At 39.3% G+C, this 27336-nt stretch overlaps 1 protein-coding gene across 2 annotated transcripts in view; it reads left to right on the top strand.

Moving 5' to 3' along the window:
* The window catches only part of ZSWIM6 (zinc finger SWIM-type containing 6), a 112337-nt gene that overhangs the window by 47309 nt on the left and 37692 nt on the right, over nt 1-27336 (top strand). For both annotated transcript variants that reach the window (XM_056324758.1, XM_056324757.1), the window contains exons 2-4: nt 15161-15517; nt 24804-24952; nt 25480-25630. In XM_056324758.1, the coding sequence (XP_056180733.1) occupies nt 15161-15517; nt 24804-24952; nt 25480-25630 (657 nt within the window). The remainder of the gene's footprint in view (nt 1-15160; nt 15518-24803; nt 24953-25479; nt 25631-27336) is intronic.

Raw genomic sequence — 27336 nt, 5'->3', positions numbered from 1 at the left:
CTTTGATCAGCAGTGCATAGCCCGAAGTAACCTATTTCAGCCTGCTGACTTTTCTAAGCTGTCAGGGAATGCGGTATTGCTCTGCTTTGCAAAATTCTTAGGGCTGCCTTTGGGTTGCGCATCAGAGCAGCCAATGTGTGTTGGGTGAGCAGAAAGGCCCAGTCTACTGGAGTGCTTTGGTCCTTGGGAGTGAGGCTTGTCTGCTGTGTAAATAAAGCAAGCAGGGATAGGAAAGCCTTGGGCATCCTTTCGTGTCCAAACAATGGGCTATTTGACTATCACATGCTCATAGCAGGTAGGGGAAGACTAGACTGAGGCTTGATCTGGCCAGCAAGGGCTGTTTCTGCCATTTCTTGCTCCTTAGATCTGCTTGTAGCTTGAAACAAGAACGAATGAGTTGGGGTTTTATTCCTAACATTCTAAAGCAGCCTGTGGGGGTACTTCAGTATTGTCATAGCCCACAAATCTTCCTAACATCAAAATGATCTGAAAACTAATTCTGGAGCAAATGTCTGCCTGCATATTCCTGAGTGTCTAGTTGAAATAAAGCTTGTTTTAGCTAAGTATATGGGAATCTCCTTTGCCTTGCATTACATTTGCCCTCCAATAGAGAGCTTATTGCTTGCAGATTTAAAGCAGTGCTCCCCAGAGGGCATCACTTCAGTAATGCAGAGTACTACATTCATTACCTTTACTTGGGCTGCTTTGGAAGTATGTAATTCCAGTTGCAACCCGAGCTAGGAACCTTACATGCTAGTGCTCACTGCCTTTTAGACGAGTTGGCCAATCATTTTGCTACCTGGAACAGCCATGCTAATAATCAGCTTTCCTTGACTTAGGTGTAGGGAGGGTGGGTGATGCAGTCTTAACACAACATTTGGCATAGTAGCATATTGAAGCCCTTCCTAAAGGATATGAAACGTCTTATGTGTACTGGTCCAACACTTGACTCCAAATTGCTTGTTTCTGTAGTTCAAAACTTTGATTTCTTTCCTCTGAGGTAGTTTAGTGTTGTGAACAAAATGATAATAACTGCATGTAAAAAACCTTAATATTACTGCTTTGAATGTCCTCTAGTAGAAAGCATAAAATCTGTTAAAAAGGCCACTGCTCTAATACAGGCATTTATATTTCCACTGGGAAGAGTGGCCTGCAGTAAGTTTCCCACCGGTTGTCAAGTTTCCCTTTCCACTTCCCTTCATATCAAAACAATGTAAAACTATAGACTGGGAAGTAAGACCCAGGAAATAAAATAGATTTTATATTGGTAGTTGCAGGCCAGAAGCTTGCCATGTTTGGTTATCTCGCCCTGAGTCCTGGGTTTTTTTGGTCTGGAAGTCTACAAGCTGCTCATTTGGGTCTCTGTTACAAGGAACACCAGGGAGATGGCCTGATAAAAAGTACATTGTTTTTCAAAGGGAATAATGCTACTTAAGAGTACATGATATCTGAACAAACAGGCAATGAATAGCATATAATTCTGCACGTTATGCAGCGGCATTAAATATACATATTAGTAAGGTAGCAGATGCTGTAGTTGTGAAATTGCGATGTAAAGTAGCAGTCTTTAGCAGCAGGGTGCTGCTCTATGTGAGACTTCTTCTCATGTAATGAATAGCTAATTTGAGCTCTATAGTGCATGAGAGACCAGAGGGGATTGGGGAGGGGGTAGAGCGTTCCAGCAACCAAAGCCAGCAGGATGTGCTGAGATGGGCTTTTAATGGAGCAACATTTCTGAGCTCTTGGGGGTAAAATCATAAAGAGGGATGCTCATCTGTTACTTTGTATTCAAACTGAGGAATTATTGCTGTGAACGGACAAGCAGGCGTGTGAAATGCGCATTGCAGGAGTGGGATGTTTAATAGGTTTCAGTGCCTCTTCTGAGGTGGTGGATGTCGTCTCTTTCTTGTGTGCATCCAACAGATGAAACAAAACCAAGCAAGAGTATACATGAAAATTGGCACTAAAAAGGTGAGCAATGTTTTCCCTCATCCCCTTTCAGAGTGTGTGAGGATGCTTGTTGATCCTTACAGACTGGAAGATTCAGCTAGCAACTGAATCTGGCACTCACACATCTCATGGACATTGGCTTGAGAGAGGTGGGAACTAGGGAGTTTTCTTGCTGAGTAAGCAGGGGCCAACAAGCTTGGGGTATTCCAGGTTTGTTACTAATATTATTCTGTGTTTTAAAGTATTTTGAATGTAGTTGGTCTGATGTTTAAATATTTATGTAGGAAAGTGACACCATTTGACTTTAAAACATCATCGTTGCTTTTTAGGACCAGACTAGGTTTGTGAATCTGAACTTATAAGACATGCTGAAGAGTTTAAGAAGGGCAGGGGAGGCATCATGTGGACATCTGTCACACTTTAATCCAGAGATCCAGACTACAGAGAGGAGAGGCAGATTTCTAAGGAAATGCAGCTCCTGGTATTTGTCTCCTTATCAGAGGAGTAAGCCTCCCGTTTGGCTAAGTATACAGGAAAAAGCAGATGTAGGGAATAGTAATCCTTGTTTACATAGTCTAATCTGTCATGGTACAGTGAATTATCTATTTAAACCATTTCCCGAGAGGTAAAAATAACCTAAATCATAGTTGACATCCTGAAAGCATGATGCTAGTTAAGCAGTCCTTTACCTTCCCATTTGACTGAAGAGGTATGGATGGATGTTTTTTTGGGAGTCATTTTAATTTTAAAAAGTGGACAACTCTGTCATAGTACTCAGCTGCTTCCTTCAGATTATTCTGAAAGAAAGCAGGGGAGATCTGTGAAAAGGGATGGGAATGTTGTTATAGGGGACAAGACTGAGATTGTTCTTTCCAGATGCTTTTAAATTTATTTTCAGCCATTTAAAGTATAAAGAAAAGAAATCAATAGTCTATGTCAGGGGCCTGACTTTGAAATATTTCAGTTGATTTTGAGACTTGAGATATTGAGAGTGTTAAAAGTCAAAGGCACAGTTTTCAATTTACGGTTCATCATTGTAACAGAGGCTAGATACAGAATTTAACTCTGTTCTGTTTCTGCTTTTCTTGTTGTGATACAAAACTACTTCAAATACTAGCAAGTTTCTCAATCTGAGTATCTTTTCTACCGCCAAGAGCTCAGAAATGTTCCTTCATTAAAAGTATCTGAAAACTGACTTATACGTAATGTCTCTATCTTGCTATTTAAGTGCACCATGACAACACAACCTTAGGCAGGTGACAATAGTAGGATGTAATTGTCCAGTACATCACTGAATTTAATCTTAATCTAAGACAGAAAAAAAAATCTTTAACCATTAGTGATAATATCAACAACTGATGTTAGAGGCATGATTCCTGCTCAGCTTTTCTGCCAGCAAAGGGCACCCTCTGTCTTTAACTGCATCTGTGTGAGAATGAGTATAAACTTGTTTTTTCTTCAAGAACTTGCAATGGTCTTCCTTTTTTCCACCCTCCCAATTATGTTTATGTAGGATATGATAATAATTAAGACCACAGACAGAAAACCTTTTCTTATTACAAAAGGTAGCCCTGCAGGCATGAGACCTGTATCAGAAACTAGGCTTAGTACTGCTACAAAGCCGATGTCTAGTTTGAGATAAGTAAAATTGACAAACAACCTTGAGACACAAAATCAGTCAGCAGCGCACTTGGTCTTGTGGGCTGGGTTTCATGTTCGTCAGCAGGCCTAACCCTTGACTATAGTAGGCAACCAAAGCTAACAAAATGAGTCATTTACCATGCTTCCACAAGTACACCACCTACCAATTTACCACAGATGCTAATAGTTGTAGTATAGATAGGTTACCAGAAGCTGAAGCCCAAACATAAATGGCAAGGGAATGCAGGGATCTGGAAGGGAGAGAGTTACTTCATCAGTGCTTGAGAGCAGTGTTGCTTGGCTTGCTGGTAAATAGATTCTCCATCCTTGAGGCTTTTCTCTTCTGTCTCCTTGTTTTTGTGTCTCCCCACAGCACACTTTCAGTAAAAGTGGAGTAAATGATGGTGGTTTTGTAATTGTTTCCTTTTCCTCTGTCAAAAAGTAGTTGTAAGGTGTTCTTTGGCTCATCACTGAAAGTTGGAAATGTTTTATGTTACCAGACGTGCTTTTAGTTGGGGTGCTCAGTCTAATGGCTTAGGTACTGTAAAACCTGGTCTGGAGGCCAAACCACAGCATGCTGAATTCCAGTAACTTGCTTAATAAGTCTAAACGACAAGTTAGATTCTGTTTAGCTGTATAATTTGTCCTCCTTCCTTTGGTTGATTAATCGGTTGTTTAAATGATCCTGAAAGTTTTGCTTCCTTGATTATATAGTTCCATCTTTTTCTTCTTCCGCCTGCCTTTCCAAACTTTTCACTCTTTCTGTGTTGTCTGGAAAGCTTTTACTTAGTTTGTGACACACCTAAATTAAAAAAAAATAATCTCAGGTTGCATTTTATTGTTCAACCCCATGCGTATTAATAGAGGCTTGGTTAACACATTTTGTGTTAACATGCAATCTGGAATCAGATTAATAGTCAGAATAACTATAGCTTGTTAAACTTCTGGGTGCCGCAGGTTAGAGGTAGATATTCCTAAGAATTTCTTGGCTCTGGCAAGGAAGAATGGTATGCCTTGCTCATTTAAGGAGAGTTACTGTGTGGCTTTAGAGGAAGGGGTGAGATCCTTTATTACCTTCTTTAAGAAAATTGCATATTACTCTTACCTGCAGTGTTTGAGGAGCAGCAGTGTGCTCTGAATGTGCTGACATTGGCTTAGAAGAACATACATCAGGCTCCCCCACCAGCATACACCTACCCTTACTTATTCCAAGTGCTTTCTGTGCACAGAGCTCCCAGAAATCAGGGCCTGGGAACATAAATAATGTTTTGGTTTGAACTAACAGATACTTGTATCATAAATATGAAAAGATAATGTGAGTAATTTACACTCAAAATCATCTGTGCCTTTGAAAATCCATTTTTCTTACATGAAGCCTATTAATTTTGCATCCCGTATCTGGGGAGGTGGTGCATGTCTATATGGTGGAGTTAATAGTACGGGAGTTCTTAGCATATAGTTTTGATGATGGGGTGCACTAGCCATGAACTGTATATTGATTTGTTTTCGTCAAGTAGTAATTGCAACAGCGAGAAGTGATTAGTCTAGCCTGGCAACACTTAAGTATGGAAAAACTGTGAACCACAAGGTTCATAGAGTATCTCTACTTGTGTGGGTTTAGGCTGTGTGCCAGTGTCATCCAGGATATTCTGATGTGTGACCTTTGCATGACCTTTTTTTTTTTTTTTTTCCCCCTCCAACAGTTTCATTGTTACTATTATAGTTTCTTGGGATTCCATTCTTCGTTTGCAGCTCCGCTGCAGTTGGCCCTGGACAGCTAGAAAGAAGATGCTTCAGCCGTGCAAGGGTGACTCAGTTGTGATGGTGGCTTTTTAGACTTTCAACCTGGAACTCTTTCAACACTATGGTTTTAGTGGCTTTTTATCTGCTGCTTTGTCAGGAAATACTACATCATACTTCATTATTTTTGCTGGAATTCCTTGTAGTGCTCTGGTGACCAGAGGAAGTTGCTGAAAACATTTATCTTGTAAAATTTACTACCGAAAATCAACAGAGCCCCTCCCAAAGTCCTATGTAGTAACTGTTTTTTCTACATTTAAAAGCCTCTTTTTCTCTTTTTTACTTCCACTTTGATTATGAGTAAAACAGTTTAGTGAACATCCTGACTCTTGCAGTAATGCACAAACATTTGTTGAAAAGGTAAAGTAATAAAACCATTTGGTAAATGTGAAGGATTAAATCTTTATGAATATTTAGCATACAAATGGAAGAACAGAATCATGGCCATAAAGAAAGGGTTTCCCCTGTTTTCTGGGAGTTTTAATGCCATTTTTCACTTGGCACAAGTACAGCATTGATACCTTTTCATTTTTTCCTCTCCTTTTCCAACAAAAGAAAACTATTCCACAACTAGTAATGGAAATGGGAGGGGCAGTTTCCTCTTTTAAGCCAAGTATAACATTTCCTGATGGAAGGTCAATTTAGCATAAAATTACAATGGCTTGTTTCGCATAGCTTAAACTTGAACTGTTTCAGTGCAATGTTAAATTACTTAATCAGTTAAATATTTTGTGTTGTTGGAATGACCTAAATACCTTTTACTGCAGGATGCCTGTGTTTCAGACATCCTGTTCTGGGTTGTCCCAGACTATAAGTATGGCTGTGGAAATGTAGACACATCCTCTTTTCAGGAAGTAGTCATTTTCTAATCTTTTTAAAATCTCTTCCCAAGTTTATATTGGTGATTGCTGTTGTCTTCCTCCTTAGGATTTTATCCACTTCCCAGTAAAAAAATAGTGTGAGTTTGATCAAGCCCTTATCCAAGAGGATGAGAAACCAGTTTTTCCTGATGACAGAGCAGTGTTGAGGGTCAAGCAGGATGTAGTTTTTTAAAGATTTTTCCTTCTTGCTTTCACCCGTCTCGTCATGAAGTTCTGTGCTGTTCTGTGGCCTGTCTTAGTTGTAATCAGTTTGTCTTTGAAAAGCCATGTAGACAGCAACTACTAATGATATGCTGTATTTGTATTTGCTGTACAAATTAAGTCGAAGATGAACCTTAACCTAAGACAATGAAATGAAGCAGATAAGCCTGTGTGGGGTAAGCAAGGGATAGCTGGGTAGCAGTGGTAGCAGCAGTAAGAGTGTGAAAAAAGCAGAGATGTGGTTGGACTGGTGGAGGGACATTTCGAAACAACAACAAAAAATTGGTTAGACTAGATTCTTCCTCTCTTTGCCTCCCTTAAAAATGAGCATGTTTTGCTAGAGGTGTTCTTCAGTCTCAGATGATTTAGTTTCTGTTACTTCCTTTTTTGTGGAGACAGGTGATTCTTAGTTGACGCTAAGCCTTTAACTGTAGGCATGCAATACAGAAAATTTGTGTTAGCAATAAGAATGTAAATAGTAACTTCAAAAAATAACCATATTCTATCTGACAGGCAAGGCATCTTCTAAGTTGCTTAAAACAACTGATAGTCTGTAAATATTTAACTTTCATGAATGTAAGAGGAGCCTATTTGTTGTTGTATTGCTTTAAGTGTATGTTAATGAAAGCAGGAGGCTTAATCTGCGTTCGGTTTTGTTGCTCTTCCTTATTTGCAGTCACTTTCCCATTTGTGATATCTATACTTGTACTGTAGCAAGTAAAAATAATTTATTGCACAAATGTAATGTGAAAATTAAGTAGCAGTAAAAGCTGAAATGACATCACCTTGGGAGGTGGATAGCTTGGGCTGTGGGATGAATCTGCTGTCTGCTTCCTGCAGGAGGGATGCCAGCTTCTGCTCACCAGAGCAGAGTGAATTCCTCCTTGAAGGCTAGCAACAAATGTCTTTGCAGTGATCCTCTGGAGACTGGTTGTAATCAGTCTTTGCTCTTGGGCACCTCTGCATGTTCCTGGGGTGCAGATCCTTGCAGCATGTTCCTGGGATGCAGATCTTTGTAGACTGTGTGCGTATCCTGCTGTCTCAGTCTCTTCCCGTTGCATAGAAGAAGGGCCTGTGAAGTTCACAGGCCCTTGTTTATCAAAATTTAAATGTAGATTAGTAATCTGGTTTACCTTCTTGTTTCCTGCCTTTGTTATGGCTGAATGTAAACTTGAGCCTGATGCTGGCCTACATTTATATTCTTTTACAATTGACCTATAAACATTTTAGTACATTAGCTGGATGGTCTGGACAGCATAGTTAATTAAAAGCTCAATTATTTTGGAGTAGTTGCACTTCTAGAAACTTTCTTGAATATTAATTACCCTTTTTTCCTTACCCTTAGTTTTGAATTTACTTCCAGTTTCTCTTCAGCACTGTTGTAGTTTTGATGACTCCTATTTCACACTTCTGCTGCAGCAAACTGCTGTATGGTGGATCCAGCCAGTTTCCCTCAGCTCAGATAACCTATTAAGCCTCTCTCCAAAGTTTGAGGCTTACTACATTCCATGTGTCATAAGTCGTAAAATGTTAATTTGCTCACATTCTGCGAAGCATTTTTATGATTTAATTTAGCATTCCTGATATGTTTTTTTAATAGCTGTCACATGATCTCTGTGGGATATATTACTAGAAAAATTGCCATATATATATATGTAAACAAATTTGCCTACTGGTCTCTCGTGGTGAACTGTACTTTTTCACGCATCAGCTTCTGGGTTTCCAGGCTCACATTGGGATTTCTTTTTTATTTTGTTTACTGGTGGTCTTACAATGTATTGAACTGAGAGAGCAGCTGTTAAACTCTTACCATAGAGGAGCAAACTGATGCCCTTTTAAAAAAACCCAATAAACAGGCAACAAAAAGGCTGGGTGTATATAACTATATAAAGTTATATGTACTCTCTCAGGTACATACATCTGTATACCTGATAAAGGGTGACCTGCAGCCATAGATTGCTAGCCGCCTTGGCCTGACAGGAGTCCATCATCATTCACACTTACAGCAAATGGTTGGCACTGTGTTAAAAAACTTTAAAACAGTTAAACTGTGTTTGCCTGCTTCTGCTCTTGGAGCCATAAGCATAATTTGCCATAGCATCCTAGATCATAATTTGAGCATCACTGTGCCAGAGGTAGGGTTCTTTGTTACTGCTGTTTAGAAGGCATTTTTTAACGTCTGTGCTGTTTATGCCAAGATTTTGCTGCTTTTGCTTTGCCTACAAAGCTAGTGCTACAAATGCCTAAAATGGGCTTGATTATATCCATGTTAAATGAGTTGGAGTGCAGATGACTTTCAGGTTTTGCAGACATGTGATCTGAGGTTGTGAGCAGTGCTGGTGAAAATGTCATTCTGTAGTTTATATGGGGTTCCAGTGGGGTGGATTGAGAGTTGTTTAACCACAGGGATAGCAGCGAAACCTTGAGGAACCCTTGGGGCCATGCTCATGGGGTACATGTTTTGTTCAGCGCCCCCACCTCCAGACAACATGAGCTGCTGAAGCCTGCATCTGTTTTAAAACAGTTGGGTTCTTACATGGCTGTTAGGCAGGGGAAGGCATTTTGCTGTTATTGGCTGTCTGAACAGCCTTACCTTTTCTTTAGGGAAGAGTAGTCTGGATGGATGTATATATCCCATCCACAGTTGTTCATGTCCTCTGCTTGGACTACAGTGTTAACCAGCCGCTTTTGAGCAGCAGAGATGTGATCAAGCTTGGTTTGAGGTGTTAGTGGAAGCCTTCATGTAATAAATGTAATTAGCTGAACAGTCTCAGACTTGAAGATTTGGGCTCTTGGTGGAAGTCCTGGAAGCTGTTTTTTTTTTGTGAATGCAACTGTTGAATTCACAGTGCTGGGACAAATAAATCTTGCTGTTCAGGTGATTAGTGCTCTCACCATTATAGCATACACGTTCTTGGTCATGTGCTAGCGGTAGTGAACTTTCAAGTTGTCAGTGGCATGTGTGCGTGGAGTTACTTAATGCTCCTTCCCCTTTCTCTCTTGCTTGCAAAAGTCCCAAAATATCAAATCTTGACTACTGCCTTCGTGAAAAGGAGTTGTGAAATCCAGGTCCTTGTGACGGGTCCTCTGTTAGTGTTTGTGTACATGGTAAGGCCAATTTTTTTTCAAGGTGGCAGTGCTCTCAAAACACAAGCTCTTCTATACCCTCTGCATCCATTATACACTGTAAACAATCTATGTGCTGCCTTTGTTCATTAATATCTTTTTCCCACTCATTCTTATTACCTTTGTACTGGCATGTTCAAGGGTATTTTCCATTTTAAATCAGTGTTTCCTCTGGTTTATAAGTAGGCTGTTAACATTAGCTTCAGGCTGAGTGGTGGTGGCATGCAAAGTTTTGACTTCATAATAATTTCAAAGTGTGTTGTCGATCTGTTTTTAGAGTGTTCCAAAGTTCAGACAGAATTGAATGTAGGCTACTACTTTGCCATCTTGAAAGAAAACCATTCTCAAAAGGCAAAATTTGAATGAGATAAACATGGTTTAGACTTTCGCTTGTCTTGGGGGAAAAGAAAATGCAGCCACTGATCTAAGTTGTGAAGAAGTAGCTAATGGGCATAGTTGGAATCTACTTTCCGTAAGCATTTCTTCTTGATGCTCTTTAGGCACGATGAAGCGGAGGAGTTTTTCACTTTTTGCAGTGATGATGTGTTTGCCAACTAATATAGTAGTCTGAACAAATCTTAGCTGGTAGGCCTGCAAGTTAATTTAAATGACTGTTAAAGGTAGAGGATATGATTCTGGTTACCAGTGTGAGGTTACCTGCATAGGTCTTACACACTGAAGATTCCCCATCTCCCAGAGCAAGCTCTTCCATCTTTCTTCTCTATAAGTAACCCCCTTTGCTGGTCTCTTATTCTGTGAATGTAGAACAGCTTATGCGTTTTCCTGGCTAGGGGTGTATATATAGGTCTTGTAAACTACTTGGGAAAAGGGTCAGTGGGTCGGTCAGTGGATTAATATTAAGGAAACATCCATCTTCCAAATATAGTTGGTAGTATATTTCCTAATTTTGTGTGCATAGTGAATGAGCCATGCATGGTGTTCTCAAAAAGGTACGTAGCAGAAAGCTATTCAGAAGCACAATTTTTTAAGTTTTACGGTATTTATGTAATCCAGTTCTGATGTTTATCCTTTAAAGAAAACATAAAAGTAATACCCAGTGGTGATGTATGGTTGCATTTCAAAGCTTTCAATTGCAGGTGTGAACCTAGTGAGGGTTTTTTTCATAACCACTAGACAGCATAGATATATCTTTAATATATGCAGAGCAGGTTTGCATTTTTTAATCCCTTTTCTTAAAATACTGTTACTGTATGTTCATCAGAATAGCTTGCCATTTTTTAAGTTTGTCGTGTGTTTGTTTTGATAGCGTATTTTTCGTAATTTTGAATGGACAGCAAAAAAGTTTGAGAAAGAACTGTTTTTTTCAAAGTTCACTCCAGAATAGCTTGCTGTATTGATGACTGAATGACAAATCAGTGCAGCTCCCCTTGAATGAGCGATTTTTTTCTTTATATTTTTCTTATGTGTCTAAAGGAGCATCTTAGAATTGTGAAGTTTAAATTACTGAGAGAAAATAAACCAGTGGTCTAACATTTTGGATTGAATTACTATTCACAGTTAATTCAGAAGTTATATTGTACTTGTTTTATTTCCTTGAACCACACCACCATGTTAAGTCAGCATAATCCCCACCCCCAACACTTTACATAGCTTCTTGTTCTGATAGTTTTCGTTCATTTTGGCCCGTATCTTTCTAAAATGTGTCTTCAAGTCTATTTGTGTATATTGAGGAAGATGCTCTGTAACACTGGGAGACAGTAGAAATGAATTAAGCATGTGAGATGTCATTAATGCTGCTTATTTAGTGCAGTAGCTTTGCTGCTTAATCCACTGGATTAGTGGAATTCACTGTTTTAGAACTTTTGACTTGAGTAACTAAAAGCCATCCTGTTGCTGCTTCTCCACATGCTACTGTTGTTTCTTTTCTTCAGTACCTTACATTTCAAAGTTTCTTTATTCTAAAGTACTTACTTTTTATGACAAACATACATACTTACGTGGGCAAATATGTGGTGATGTGAATTTTCATGTATCGGGCAGCTTTACAGTTTGAAAATGTTTTTAGTTAGTGGATTGGATGCTGTTAAACAGATTCTGGCAAAAATTGCTTTGTAAAATTCACTGACTTCTTAATATCTTCTTCCTCATGACATCTTGGCTCAGTCCCCTTCCAGAAGTACGGCAGTTGAAAACACTGGTTTTTGGCTGTTAAATAATTCTTGTGGTCTTTGAGGTGAACCTTCAACAGAAGCCAAATCACTATGTAAAAGAGCTTCATTTGAGGCATTGTCTTAATGCCACAACTGCTTTTCTAAACACATTTTTGCAGAATGCAAAGCCTCTGCACATTGAACGTGTCAGCAGAGCTTGAATTACTGGTCACATGCTGGTTTGAAAACAGTAAAACCTACCGAATGGCAGCAGCTGAAGGGAAAAGGTGAGACATGCCTGCTCTATAAATAGTTTCTGTAGCGAACATAGTTTTCTGCCTGCAATTCTTTCATTGTTTTTAGGTAATGACAAATGAGCTTTTTCATTTAAAAGTGAAATGTTAGTATTCTTGGTTGGGTTTTTTAATTTGTTTGGGTTTTTTTAATGGATAAGTATTTGCAGCAAGGTTTGTAACTTTGAGTAAAAGGGGAATTTTCCCTTTGAAGGGGAATACCTATTTGTAGTGAGGGCTTGCAGGTTTTATTCTCCTTCAGATCTGTTACTGAAATGTCACTGAGTCCCCACACAGGTGGTTCCTTTTGCCTTCTTCCAGGAGCATGTAATGCCTCTGTCCTCGGCAGGCTATAAATTACTGTCGGTGAAAGCTTCCTAGCAAAGCACACTATGCTGCATTTTTACCTGGTCCTAACTTTTCATACTTTATTTGGAGAATATTAAATGATTAGGTTAAGGTTAGGTTAAAAGAGGTTAAGGCTGTGTCTTTGGGAGGGGACCAGCCTTCCCGGCTGAGTACTCTGCAGTGCTGGTAGCAATAGAGAAGGTGGCATTTGATGTCTGGTAGGTTAAATTGTGACAGGCCTGGCAGGGCTTCTGAGCTGAAACTTCCCCAGTTGTTTTCTGTAGCGTATGGAAACCTTTTTGAAGATTGTATGTCCTAACAACAAATTCTTTCTTCTTCAAAAACAGAAAAAGCGGAGAACAGTCTTTCACAGTTAGCGGGTGTAGTCCATCATTGCAGCATAGTTAATACAGAGCTGCTACATTTTAGCCTGCAAGAGCAGCTGATGTTTCTGTTTAAGCCCTCTGTAATTTAAGAAGGGTACGTTAGGTGATTTGATGGTACTGCTGTTGTAATTGTTTGGACCAGGATCTGTGTTTGTAAATGTTGCTGCTTGTAATGTGAATTCTCAGAAAATGGCAGTGGAGAGGGAGGGGATGCAGTGAGCCGTGTTTGCATCTGAACAGTGCAGTACTTAAAGGCAGGCCTGCTGTTAACTCGGAATATTTCTGGAGACATTCATCTTTCCAGGAAGATTTTAACTTTTTGAGTACTTGAATTATATACTGACAAATCAGAAGTGATACTGTTGGAGTAGATGGTAGGGCTTTTTATTTTTTTAAAATCTGTTCAGTAGAAAATCTATCACTGGGCCTTTTTCTGTTGGAATTAATAGGGGCTCAGGTAGTTACTGAGAGTAGCAAGGAGTGGGATAATGCCCTTTCAGTGTCCAAGTGTTAGGCTTTTCCTCAACTCACAGATGAGAGACAATAATTTTATGTATGCTTTAGAGGAAAGGGACATCAAGGAGAGAAATCTCCCCTGCAGTTTCTTTGGGACCACCAATTCAACTTACACGTACTGAGAATTAAACTGAAATAGAGATGGCTAAGTTTTAACAAAGCCTCTCTTTTTGAGAGGAGGCACTTACAGGAGCATGCCATGATTACCTAAAAAGCAAAGGGAAACACAGAGGGAGGAGCTCATGCTGTAAGGGGCAATTGCACTCCCCTTTCCGTGCAAGTGTCGAGTGGAGACAAGAACAAGAATATCATGTATTCCTGGGCCTGTTAGTCCACCCCCCTTCCTCTCTGTGCACTTTACAGCTTACTGCCTCTTCAGCCTTGGCTCTTAACTACTTTAACGGGTAAGCATCTTCTTGCAAAGTTGACGTTAGTGTGTGCGTATGACCTTCTTCAGAGTAGAGTATCAGTGTACCTGCCCTTGAATGTAATCCAAACAATGATGCTGACTGCAAAACCTGCTCTGTAATGTACAGTATAAATAAATGGAAAAAATGAGAGATCTTCCTCTGTTTCCTGTAACTTGAGCGTTTTTAAAAAAAAGGGAGATACAATATTTTGGACTAGATTTATGTATGTATTCTTTTTCCACTTAATTTTCATGTGATACTGCTGCCTACAGTACACTCTTCTGGTATTTAAACAATACCAAAAAGTTTTTGACTTTGAGGGGGTGTGGTTTTATAGTATTTCCATTATGAGTAGTTAATGCATAACACCTTGTAGTGTCCATCCCAGACTTTTTATGTGCTATATGTTCGAGTTTAATCCTGGTATGGCATATGAAACTTGGTTGTATTGCCCTGTATCTGTGCCTCTAACTTAATGCTTGAGCCAACGATCAAGGTCATTCTTACATAAAATCAGGAAGAAACCCCCACATTCTGCTATTCAGTAATAAGGTGTTCAGAGCCAAACCTGGGACTTCGTGGTGCACAAACAGAGGTGGGCTTAGGCCTTATCTTCAGAGTTTGAGACCCTGGTTCAACAGGGCTTGGTGTCAACTAGGGCGTCTTTGCTGAAGCAAACATCTTTCTTGCAGTACTCCATATCTTCTTACAATACAAAAAACCCAAACCAGAAAACCAAACAAAAACCAACAAGCTCTTTTGCCTTGTGCTTTACTATGCTGAATGGAGAACAGGACCGTAATGCAGACTTCTGAAATAGTGCACATGTGTCTCATTCAGTATTATAAATCTGACATCCAGTGTATTGGAAACTGCAGCAGTTTCCATCTCCAAAGAGCTACACAAACATAGCTGTCATACCGTATCCCTTGGGTGAAGGTGAGCTTTAATGTGAACTCAGTGGTGGGAGAGGTGCCATCGAAGAGGTGAAGTGATTTGTGTCAGTGAGTCAGTGGCAGGGTTGGGACCTGGGTTTGTGCCACTAGAGTGCACTACTTCCTTCATACTTACCGAGAGAATGGTTAAATTTGCTGGTAGGTGCCGCAGGCTTCCTGGTTGGTGGGGTTTGGAAAACTGCTGCCAACCTGCTGAGGTACCAGGAGTTCCACATTGGTCTTAATTGGATGCAGCTCTGCTTCTGCAGCTATCGTTTACCAAATAAATGTTTTTCTTACTATCAGACTTCCAGGAATGTTGTGATAGAATGGCAAAGAAGGCTTGTAAGCTAGGATTTTGCCCCCCTTTTGATTTTGTTGGAGACAAAAAAGTGTACATATGAAAGAAAGGGCTAATCATATTTGTAATTAAACCAAGTCCTTTAAAATACTATTTCTCAGAAATAGATGATGTCTTTTACTTTATTAAGGAAAGATTCTTGATAAGGAGATACAGTATTTTATTTATATTAAGTTCTCTTTTGGTTTTTTTCCTGCACAGGTTTCCACTTGAGTGGCACAGTGACAGAGCCTGCAATGCAATCGGAGCCAGAAACTGTTTGCAATGTAGCTATCAGCTTTGATCGTTGCAAGATTACCTCAGTGACCTGTAGCTGTGGAAACAAGGACATATTTTACTGTGCCCACGTTGTGGCACTTTCTTTATACCGGATCCGCAAGCCAGATCAGGTCAAACTGCATCTTCCCATTTCAGAGACACTCTTTCAAATGAACAGAGACCAACTACAAAAATTTGTACAGTATTTGATCACAGTGCACCACACAGAAGTTTTGCCAACTGCCCAGAAATTAGCAGATGAAATTCTTTCTCAGAATTCAGAAATCAATCAAGTCCATGGTGAGTTTGTTACTTGTTCTTCCTTTTGCTTCATTCCCTGTTTGGTTTGGAGGGGTTTTTTTGTGCCTTTCAGAAGTGTGACCTGCTGAGGTCCCTTCCAACCTGAATTACTCTGTGATTCTGTGTTTACTGAAGAGAATTCTGTTATTGACCCTTGACTTTAAGATGTTTAGAAAACCGTACTTTTTGGGAAAGAGAAAAAAATTCATAAGCAATGGGCTTGATATGTCCAGCACTGGTGATGTGGCCTGATTGGCTTCACGCTTGTATTTTCCAGCTATGAAAAACTGAGTAGTGGTGTTCTTTATATAGCCACATTGCATAAAGGAACTATCTTACCAACTTACCAATGGCATCTTTTTGGTTTTGTTCTTCTTGAACTAACCTTCTGATATTTTGATTGTGTAATTTTGTTTTAGTGACAAAGCATAAAAGCAAGTAGGTGATACTGGTTTTTAATTCATTAAATATAGTTTTGTTATCCTTTGGGATTTAGTTTCTGTATGAAGTCAGGGGGCATATAAAACCTATATTTCACTACCTTTTTCCTGTTAGTGCTGCAGCAGCCTACAGCATCAGCAGTGGTCTTAATCTGTCCTGATTTTCTGCTGCACGTGGTTTTAATGGCTCTCAGGTTCCTTTCCTGAACGTCTTATGTTTGTTAAAGTGTGCTGGGTGTGATGAGGCTTCTGAGGTGGCTTTTACATGGACCCTGCAGAACTGAAAGTGACTAATTGTGGATTTAAGGTGACCCAGCTAGTTTTAGTCCTGTGTTCCTGCAAGGTCACTTAATAGAAAAGACCTCTCAGGTGAGCAGAGCTGTAAGCATATGGGCAGTTTACATGGGAAGAATAAGTTATCCAGATATCCAAGAACATCTTTTTTGTTTGTTCATTGACAGGAACAGTTCTTGTGCATTGATATTTAAGAGAGATGACTGCTATGCCAGAGAGTTTGTAGTACGTACACAACCAAGCTGTTTAATATTGGAGTAAGAAAACAATGTGTGTTAGATATAATGTAGGTGGAACAAAGGAAGGGAGTGTTTTCAGTAACAGGACTCATCTGCAGCCTAGCCCCTCTCCTTAGGAGCTGGTGACCCTGGCAGACTCAGGCAGGTGGTGCTGCAAGAAGGTGAATTTCAGGAGCATCGCTCTTTTTGGCTTTGGGAGCTACAGGAATGTGGCTAGAGGCAAGGCAGTTGCTCTAGTTGTTACTGGACCTAATGGGAAGGTGATTGGCAGAGCTGCCTGGTGACAGTGGAAAGAAGGGGAACCTAAAGCAGAGCAGGATATTAAGCAATAGAGGAAGATTCTCAGATGTTGTAAACTGTAGGCATGTATTGCATGAGAATTGGTAATAGCTTGAACATGAACTAAGGGGAAGGAAGAAGTATGGTGAGTATGAGTGTCAAGGGTGATGAGAAAAGGGGAAGGCAGGGGTGGGAAAGGAGGGGCAGATGATGGCTATGTGTGGCTGTATTAACTACACTATGGGTAATGTAAGAGAAATGACAAGCTGTTGCAGAGAGCTCTTAAACCTGATCAGTGTTAAGTCTGTAATTATGCTGATCTTAGGCCTGTTAGTCTGTCAGCTACTTTCTTATTGTCAAAATATCTCCTTACTCATTAGTATCTAAAGTGTTTTTAGAGAGGATGTTTATATCGCAGCCCAAATAGCAAAAAGAATAGGAAACCAAAAAACTAAGTTAATTTCATAAATGATCAATGATGAAATTTCACAATGAATTTGAGTAGGGTTGCTTAAAATTACCACAAACCTAAAATGTTTCTTACACGTTGCTGTTTTCCCAGTAAATGAAATTGAGGTATGTCTGTATTGACTGTGGTATTTCTTAATAAAATACCAAAAACTGAAATAGAAAATCCAGACAGCGTAAGAAAGTAAACTGCTATTACTAAAGAAAGCTGGCTTACAAAAGAGGATCTGTAATGTCCTGCTTTTTCTCTCAGACTACCATAAAACCATGGTCTGAGGGTTTTTTAAAATGTTTAAGGTGTTACTACATTACAGGATTCTTTTAAGGAAAATAGAAGTTTATCTAGTTATATAGCAAGTAAGTGTCCTGCAGTTTGTACTGTAATTCTGTTATTTTGACCTTTAATCAAATTCCTTACATTAACCAAAAAAAAAAATAAATTACAAAAAATAGACCCCAAAAAATCTCTAGCTGGCTGTAATAGCACAGGCTGGTGAATATAGGATCACCATTCACTTTTTTATATCTCCTGTGCTGCAGATGTTCAGTTTGTAACACAAAACTGCCTAGTAGACCTATCTTGCTTTGAATAGTTTAACCTCACTAAACTAGTGTTTGAAGAGGATTTATATTGAACGCTGCTTGAAGGCACAGGTAAGCAAGAGGAAAAACTTGAAGACGTGCTTGTAAAAGTAAGAGGAGACCTGGTACAGGAACACCAGAAACAGCTTTGATTAAGTGAAGTCCTGAATCTGGAGTTGGATGAGGAAATAATTTTTCAATGTTGTCTAGAGGTGTTTTAATTTCAGGGTTGTCTTATATAAAACTTCAACTCATACATTGTTTTTTTTTTTTTATCTCGTGGTGGCTGTACTAGTTCTGGTTTTCATGTATTTCTAGTAATAGGCAAAAGAAATCAGCTGTAGGAATGACCCGGGACTTTGAGAAGCTGTGACCAGAGCAGTCTTGTTGACTTGCTTATGAGCTGGCTAGGGAGATGGAACAACTCTGCAGTATTTTCCTTTTACAAAAGGTGAATTTGGTAAGTGTTCATTTGCTCAAAATTCTGTCTTAGGCAGTGTTTGGCTTTGGCTACCTCCCTTGTGAATGAGGTTACGGGGGAACAAGTGAAGTGACTTACAATCGTGACATGGGTTTTGAAATGACAAATCTTACTTCTTTGGTGGATACAAATGATGCACTATCCTTTCTTGCATCATAACTGAGCCTCACTGCAGGAAAAAATAAGGGGATGCTGTTAAAAGCGCAGGAATGTGTTACCTGTTCAGTGACTTCAGGAGAGCAAAGTGATTTATATGGAAACCTCAGCTGTATCTGCCACACTAATTTTCATTTGGTGGTGATTACACTACAAGAGGGTTTTGCGTGTTTTTAGAGTACAAAAACACCTCTTACAATTGAGAAGATTTGTTTTGTTTTGATGTTCTCATGTGACACTGCTACAGCTGCATGTGTTTCTGATGATTTCAAAACTGGAGATCTGTGCGGTCTGATCTTCTGTGCTGAAGAACACTGCAGGTATTCGTGCTGATACCCTGTCATCTGCACTGTGCAACTGGTGGCTTCACATTGAGTTTCAATTTGGGGATGCTGACTCAGGAATCTGGATGTAAATTTGGACCCTGCTCTGCTGAGGCGCTTTTCCTCCCTGTTCATTTTTGTACCATCATAGCAGAGGGAGCTGTCAGGCGTGTTAGGCTAGGAAGAGAACAGTCAGGATGACGGATTATCAGACGGGTTTGTCGTCTTGGGTCTGTCTTTTCTTAGATATGAAACTTTCGCTTAAATTGGTTGGAAGGTCAAACTATGTTCCTGAGAACTTGCATGGAAATAGGAAAGTAACTGTAAGGTGCTGGTGGGTGGGGTGCGGTGTGGGTCTGTTGGCATATTAATCTCCTCCTAGCAAGCATTTGCTATTATGTACAGAGTGAAAAAGGGTCTGCCTTTTACTGGTTTAAGGACAGCCTAGCAAAAAAATTTAATTTCTACCTTTTAAGCTGTACTGTTTCTTTCCTGACTGTTTCGTGCTGCTGTTGCAATCTATGCCTTTAGAAGAACTGTACAAATTTCTCCAGACCTTATCCCATCCTGTGATTCTCTGACTCACAATACAAAGCACTCTACAAAACCAAAAGCAGATCAACTCCAATTTAAGAGGGAAAAAGCAGTTTAAGTATATTTGTCTCCTTAGAAGCAGAGGTACCTGGGTAGTTGGTTTTGTATTTGTCAAGGCAGATTTAGGTGCATCCTCTGTAAATGTTAGCCTGTAACGTATTTTGGGAGTGCTGTTGGAGGCATCAAGGAAGGAAACATCTATTAGAAAAATCACTTTCAAAGAAAACTTCCTAGTATCTAGCATTGTTCCAGTATATTTTAAGTTCCAAAAGGTAATTCAGAGGTACAGGTGAATCTGTAGGAAAATTGTAGGGTAGGATAGGGCCAAACAACAAAATATGGTGTATTGCTGATCTACTAGAAAAAGGAATGTTTAATGTTAAGGATACTTTTTCTTCTTTAAGTAATGATGGAATGTTTCATATGGCCCTGCTTAAACAGACAATTGATTAAGAAACTAGTTGCAAAAGAAAAATGGAGGAAATGGCATTTGAGTTTCCTTTCAAGAAGGATGAAAGTGAAGTGCTCCAGTGCTTAGTATGAGAACTGTTTAGTGAACCGGATTTGGGAAGGAAGTAATTTGGGAAGGAAGAAAAAAAAACTAGAGAAATTTTAGAAACGCAAGTAGAATTAAATAAGTAGTACAATGTAAAATAAAATGAAATATTACTAATTGCAAAATAACATTAAAAATACTTTATAAAACTTACAGCTTTAAGAAAGGTTTTCTCAGATACATTAAACATTAAACTAAAACTTGTTATACAGAAGATAAATGGTGAGATTTTGGTTTGAGACATAACAGGTAAAAATAAAGGGAAGTAATGCATGCTAGTCTGTACTGTGAAGGAAGTTCCTTTATCTACCACACACAAGTAGACTCTGAAACTTACTGCTATATAATGTTTGAGATAACTGGATTTTTAGCAGGAGAGGTTAGATATTGTCAGCAGGTAAGTTTATGCATTTTGCTGTATGTGCAGATGGAAGGTCAAGAATTTTCTCGACGTTAAAATTGTTGAGGGTTTATTAACTTTCCTCAGCAACTTAGCGTAGCCTGTCCTTGTCTTCGTACCTTTTGTTGTTAGCACTGGCTGCTTCACAGCAGTAGTTTTTCTTGATGCTGTGCACTGCTGAACAGGTGTTAATATTCCACTCAGGAGTTCTGAAATTAAATGCAAGATTAAGTGACTTATGTCTAAACTTTGAATCATTTGGGGAATCAAAGGCAAAATAATATATTTGAATCATTAATTTTATGATCTTTGGGTTTATATAATTATTGTTTAGAATAATTCTGAGCATACTAAGTTTATAAAATTAATCACTACTCTGTTGTGAATCAGTGTACAGCAGTATTGGTTTCTAGCTGGGACCATTCAGTCTTTGCATAGTACTCAGTAAGTAATGCTTTTTATTTGTAAGCATTTTCCCATATCTTCTCCTTAATGCTGCTGTGGGATGACATCTAATAGAATTTATACAAATGAACTGTAGACCAGTTAAGTAAGATTTTTTTTTTTTTTTAAATGAGGTTCAAAAAATTTCAGTATGGATATGAATGAGTAATTTGGCATGGTTTCATTTAAAGACAACTTGTGATAATTCAAAAATAAGGATCAGGGAAGTGGGTTTGCCTTAGAGACTCCTTTCTGTTTTAACCACATTTAACTGTAGATCTGCACCTGAGTAGTTTGCAATACAGGCAGTTCTTAGCCTATTTTATTCAGTGCTTCTTGCTTTGCTTCTACTTACTTTTGTAGGTTAAGTTCTCCAACACAGCATCAGTTCTTGAGTGTTGTTGTGCATTTTGAAAGTTCTCTTAAAATCGCTGTGTAAATGATCTGCGTTCGTGGGGTTTTTTAATGCTTTTGCTGCTTAAAACTTGTGAACCTGCTACGACCATAAATGTAAAAGGCTGTTACCCTGTTTTCAGATTTTGAGTGTTCAGTGTTACAAAGTGGTGCACAGTATTCCTGCTTTGATTGCTAAGATTGCAGTTTAGTAATTTCAGTAAAAGAGCGTAAGTATGTATGGTTGTATCTATATACTGAGTGTAAATATTGTATTTAACTCCAAGTACATAATGTAAAACCTATTAGAAAGAGCAGTCATGACAGAAGTTAAAAAAGCCAGAGGTTGGAGGGAGGGAAATTAATATGTTAGTGTCTATAATCTGACACAGTTTAATTACAGGTTTAAATATTTAGTATAATTATACAGTGCTTTTCACTTTCATAGTTCAAATGTGAACTAATTTATCCTCATGACACCCCTCTAAAGCATGTAATACTTAACCTCAGTTTACAAGTAGGGAACAGGACTTGATCTTGAAAGCAAACAGCACTGCAGAGATTAAGTTCAGGGCTGCCCATGTTCCTCTGCCCAGCCAAATGGTCCATCTGCTGAAGCCTCAGTGCCCGTTCATGGCCACACTGCATCCTGAGCGAGGCCACCACCTTTGGGCTGAACCTTCAGCTCCGCCTGGTGTTGAGCCCGAGCCTTCTGCTGGGTATTGCTAGGGAGGCCTTCATCTCACAGCTCCTAAGGCAGCTCTCTCCTGTTGCTTGTTCAGATAGTTTCTTGTCCATTCACTGGCTTCCATGTGTTCAGAAGGAAAGTGGTAGTGTAGAAATCCTGTCCATTGCCCAGGAGTCATCTGTGTTCGAGTGGGAGAGGAAACATAGATAGATCAGTGTTCACCTGACTCTAAGTGAACATAGTGATCTTGAAAACCGCTTAGTTGAGAGGCGTGGAGGTGGTCATGTCTCAACCCCAGAACAAAAATGATGTGGGCAGTGGAAGCTGAGGCTTCCCCAGCAGCACCGCTAGGATGCCTGCCTGCTGCCGTGGTGGGAAGGTGGTCTGGGCTTGTGCTTGATCGGACACGTCATCTCCATGCCTTGTTAGTCCATGGCTGTTGCTGAGGAATGCCAGTAGTGTTGAAGGATCAGTGAATTACAGCTGTAGCTGGTGCCGGATGCATTAAATTTCTTTACACATCCCAATTAAAATTTTGGATCACACTGAGCATATAGCCTATACAAGATCTTATAAGAAAGAATTGGTCTGTCAGGCATATCCGTAGTACTGTGCTGAACACCCTTGTAGAGCTCAGACCCTTGGCTTGGTGTCATCAGCTTTTACAGGCTCCTAGCCTACTGGCATGAAAATAAAGCTGGTATAAGTATAGCGATGCTGAGCTCCTGTAGAAGGTGTATGTAGAATCTTGCTGGGAGGATAGGCCTTGGTGGGGTCAGTGTTGCTGGCCTGGGGCAGCGGGTGCTCTTGTTCCCATAAAGGAACGCTGTTAAAGAATCTGCAGTAGCTGTGTTGAAATTTAACCTTGTAGCACAAACTGACCGATGCGCTTTTGATAAAATGTAAACAGTTCTGGAAGAATTTTTGTTTTTTTCCCTAAATAGGGAAGCATAGCTGAGGAATCTTGGGCTATTTTTAATTCAGTTTAGAAGTAGTCATACCGAGATTATTTAAAGATAAATCTCCATTGGAGTGAAGGGTAGATGCAAATGTATTTTGTGTATTGTTGCTTTTACGTAGCTCCTTTTCAAAGGTCTTTTCTCTGTGCTTTAGAGCAATTAAATATTTAAACTATTTGCAAGGTGATACTGCAAACCTAGGTCTGTGCAACAGCTGCACTGCTTGTTCTCATGTGGGTTGATTCTCCTCCTTATCTCTTTCTTTGCAACTGAAGAGTTATCAGTATGTGTTGCATGTAGCTGACTGAATTGAAAGCCCCTTAAATAAAGATGGAAGCACTTGCAGAAGAGGAGATTTTTTTCATTGCTTGGGTTTTGTACTGTCCTGGGCTTGACTCCCGTCTTCTCACTATATTTCCTGCTGCTGCAGTTCCTGTGGAAGGTGGGAGGGTTCACTCACATCTTTAATACACAATTTCTTATTAATCTAAATATATATGTGTGTGTATATATATTTATGCACACACAGAGCAATGCAGTATTTCCAGCTGTAGGCTCTGAACTTGGAGGCAGTTCAGAAAGTTGCTGACCTGGGGATGTTTTTTTCCTCTCAGCAGCTAGTGGACAGGACATCCCTCTGACCCTTTAAATCTTCTGGTTGTATTTTCATTGAAAAATGATTCCAGCATTCTCTGTGACCACTTAAATCTTCATCTATGTGATAGAGCTGCAATTGTGAAATAAAGGCTTGAATCAATAGAATTAATGTTTAATTCCTGTACATCTGAAGAGTTGTAGCTTGCTTTGCCTTTCAGGTTCTCAGGGCTGCTTGGAAAAGCAAGGTTTTACAGATCTGATTATGTAATGTTCTTTCTCTGCAAGTATCCCTTTTTTTTTTTTTTTCTTTTTTGGGTTACAGAGGTAACATGGACTTGGATTTAATTGATAAGATTGTGTTACATAATCCAATTTCTAATGCATTCTCAAAACCTAATGAAGATAGAGATTACATGGTTTTGAGAAGCCCAGAATCAACATATCAAGTCCATTGGGTCTTGGGCGTGCTTTAAATACCTTATATCTGGTATGGTGATGCACTATTTGAGATGTTTCCTTGACAATCTAGATACATGCTTCTCAGTTTGAATACCTTCCAAAAAACTTCCAGCAGAGGTGCAGTCTTCAGAAAAATGCAGATTGCTAGATCCTGCAAGAACTTGTTCTGGTTAATTTTGCCAGCCATTAAAAGAGGCCATAGGTACAAAGTCATTGATCTCTGCTGCAGAATTTGAGTTGGAGCAGCCTGTGGCCAAAGTACTGACTGATGTAAATCCAGTCACTTCAGTTCACACTAGGCTAATTCAGGTAGAGTTGCTCTGAATTGCTTCTGTGCTGATGACATTGCCCATGTAAAAATGCTCCTTTGGAAGCACCACAATCTTACACAACTGTGCCTCTTATCATGGAAATGCCTTTTAGTGCTTTAAGACTTTGGATTTGTTTGGGGATTTATTTGTTTTTTTAGCTTTGCAGAGCCATCACAGCTCAGAGGCACAGAGGTGATGATTTTCCTCTTGGTCATCAATAGCTGTGCTCACTAGCAGTCAAACCTGAGCAAGATTGCTGAAGGTACAGGAATTACACAAGTGTTTTGGGAAGAATGGTTTTACATCACACTTACGGAAATACTGTGCAAAGTCTAACGTTCTTTGTAAAAGCATTCTGGTGTTGCTGCTGAGATGGGAGGAAAGAACCTTGTCTTGATTTTAATGTTTTGTTACATAATACTTATTTAAATACCTTTTCATAGGCTATAATTTCTAAGTGTTTAAGACTACTGAGGAGAAACTTAAGTCTGTTTTAAACAATGTTTAGATTAAACCCAAGACATCCAAAATGGACAAAACCTCCACAGTAGTCTTCTCCCCTGGACCCATGAAACTCTCTTCTTTATATAGAACATAATGATTTCTTTTCTTGCTGTTTGCAGGTGCTCCTGACCCAACAGCAGGTGCTAGCATAGATGATGAAAACTGCTGGCATTTGGATGAGGAGCAGGTCCAAGAACAGGTTAAACTCTTCCTCTCCCAGGGCGGCTACCATGGATCAGGGAAGCAGCTCAATCTGCTTTTTGCAAAGGTGTGTTTAGTACTCTAAACCTTCCCTTGTTTCTCTCCCCCATTCCCCAGGCCAGTCTGTACTTGTTTGAGTCTTGCTCAAAATCTCCTTGGTCTAAAACAAGACAAAGCCTTGGCAACATGTCAACTTAATAATGAGTTGTACAGCAGTGGACTGCTATCTAATGTGTCTTGATCAGTGTAAGGATACAAAGTAGCATTTCAACCATCTGCAGCTTTGCTCTTCTCTTTCTTCCTAACCCCAAAATGTTGGAGAAACCTGCAAAAAATTAGTGTTGCAATGGTTTGTGTAATACACCTGTGGATTATATGTGCAAGTAGTGTCTTTGAAGAATTGCAGTGGGATACTGAAACCAAAAATTGTTAGAACTGGGAAGGCGGACTATTTTTTTTCTACTAAAATTTCACATCACATATATGAATCACATTTCTTATTTAACAAAGGTGGAATATTAAACATTGTAGTATATTGTCTGTACTGTGATTTCTTTGTTTTTTCAAGTTTGTATTAAAAGACTAATTTTCTAGGTGCGAGAGATGCTAAAGATGAGAGATTCAAATGGAGCTCGCATGTTGACATTGATAACAGAACAGTTCATGGCTGACCCTCGTCTGGCGCTTTGGAGACAACAAGGAACTGCAATGACTGACAAGTATAGGCAGCTCTGGGATGAACTGGGTAAATGCACAGACTTCTAAATCATTTAGGTGTTTATATGTGTAATGAAGAAACAATTACATATCTGGGCTCAAAAAACCCTTTATTTTCGTACTAGGTAAAGCAGGTTAGAGTTTTCCGCAGTTTTGCTTGTTTGGTTAAGGTTGGGTGAAATTGAATTTCTGATCTACAGTGTGAGACAAGTACAGTTTCTGGAGAGGAAGCATGATATGAAAGAAATACAATTGCAACCGTTTGTTAAGTAGCAGAGCATCTAAAAATAACAAAGCAAAAAGAGAAAACACAGTGACATCACTAAGGGTAAGTATATAAGCCAATAGTGCTAAAGTGCAAAGGTTAAGGAAAAAATTGATTTGCAACTAGAGGGAAATAGAAGGCAAAAAGAGAATCATTAGGAGTATGGTAAGATACTAACAAAGGAAGGTAGAAGTCCATTACTGAGCAAGATAGGAGATCAAGTAACAGAGGGCTAAAACAATTAACACCGCTTTACAGGGAGGGTCAGTTGTGACCTGATACATGACTTAGTTGTGCAATGGAGGGAAGAACATAGGCTAAAAAGGAAGAGAAATATTTAAACGGGTATGGTCTGATGACACTTGCTCTGAAGTGTTGCAGCAACTTGCTAATACAGTTTTGTAGTACTCCTTCAGAAGTTCTCAATCTGTAGTGATCTCTGGTGAAGGGAAATTCGAAACAACTTGAATTGTATAGATGTCACCAGTATTTTAAAGGTGGGTAGGTCAGTGGAAAGAATATTAAGTCATCACAAGCGTTGCTTTCCTAGGTATAACGTACTGGAACAAACTACTAACGAGCTGGCATCTAAGTGCCAATAAAAGACAACCTGAATTATTTAAAATACAGTGGTAAATGTAATTTGTTTCTGTAAGAAGAGGATTTGCTGAGTGTATGAGTGAAGGATTAAATGTTTGTATCTTAGCTGTAGTAAAGTTTTGGGTGCTGTCTTGGAGACTCTCAAAGCAAGCTGAAGACAGTCTTAAATGCAGTCATCTTGTGGTTCATGGAACTTGGAGTAGTTACCTGTACTCTGGCTTTAATCTGGAGAGACATTTCAAGTCTAGACTTAAAGGACTCTGTCTTGAGGTGTTCTGGTCAATATTGCTATGTCTGACTTATGTGGCATGGAACACAGAAATAAATGAAAATTAAATGAAACAAAAGAAAATCTTTACAGATGGTGGCCTATGCGACATCATGTAAACACTGCAGAGAATAGAGCCAAGGACTTTAATGCTCTTGATATATTTTAAAGTCCAAAATCAAGCTACATGAAATTAAGTCCAAGCAACAATAACATACTTCATTCAAAAAGGAAGCATCAAAAGCAAAACCTATTTTCTTCTGTTAGGAGTTCAAGATGACCATGATTGACTGCAATATTGTCTGGTGGGGCTAAGACTGGATATAACCTGTTTAGCATAAATTATGTTCACTCTAAATGAAGCATTAGGCTAATAAAGCACTAGATATCTAGTTGAGATATAGACTTCTGTGGTGGAAAGCCTTAATATCAGAGCAGGCAAAGCTCTGCCAGAGAGAGTGTAGATAAACTACTTGTCTTCAAGTGTTAACAACCCTTTTAGAGTGTCATTCTTATGATGCCTTGGCTTGTTGGGGAATAACAGCTTTTACCAAGCAGGGCATGTGCTTAGCTGGACATGTACACAGCAAAATTGTATCCC

This window comes from Falco biarmicus, chromosome Z (genome assembly GCF_023638135.1).
Source record: "Falco biarmicus isolate bFalBia1 chromosome Z, bFalBia1.pri, whole genome shotgun sequence".
NCBI classification, from domain to species: domain Eukaryota; kingdom Metazoa; phylum Chordata; class Aves; order Falconiformes; family Falconidae; genus Falco; species Falco biarmicus.
This window is presented reverse-complemented; position numbering and strand designations above follow the sequence as displayed.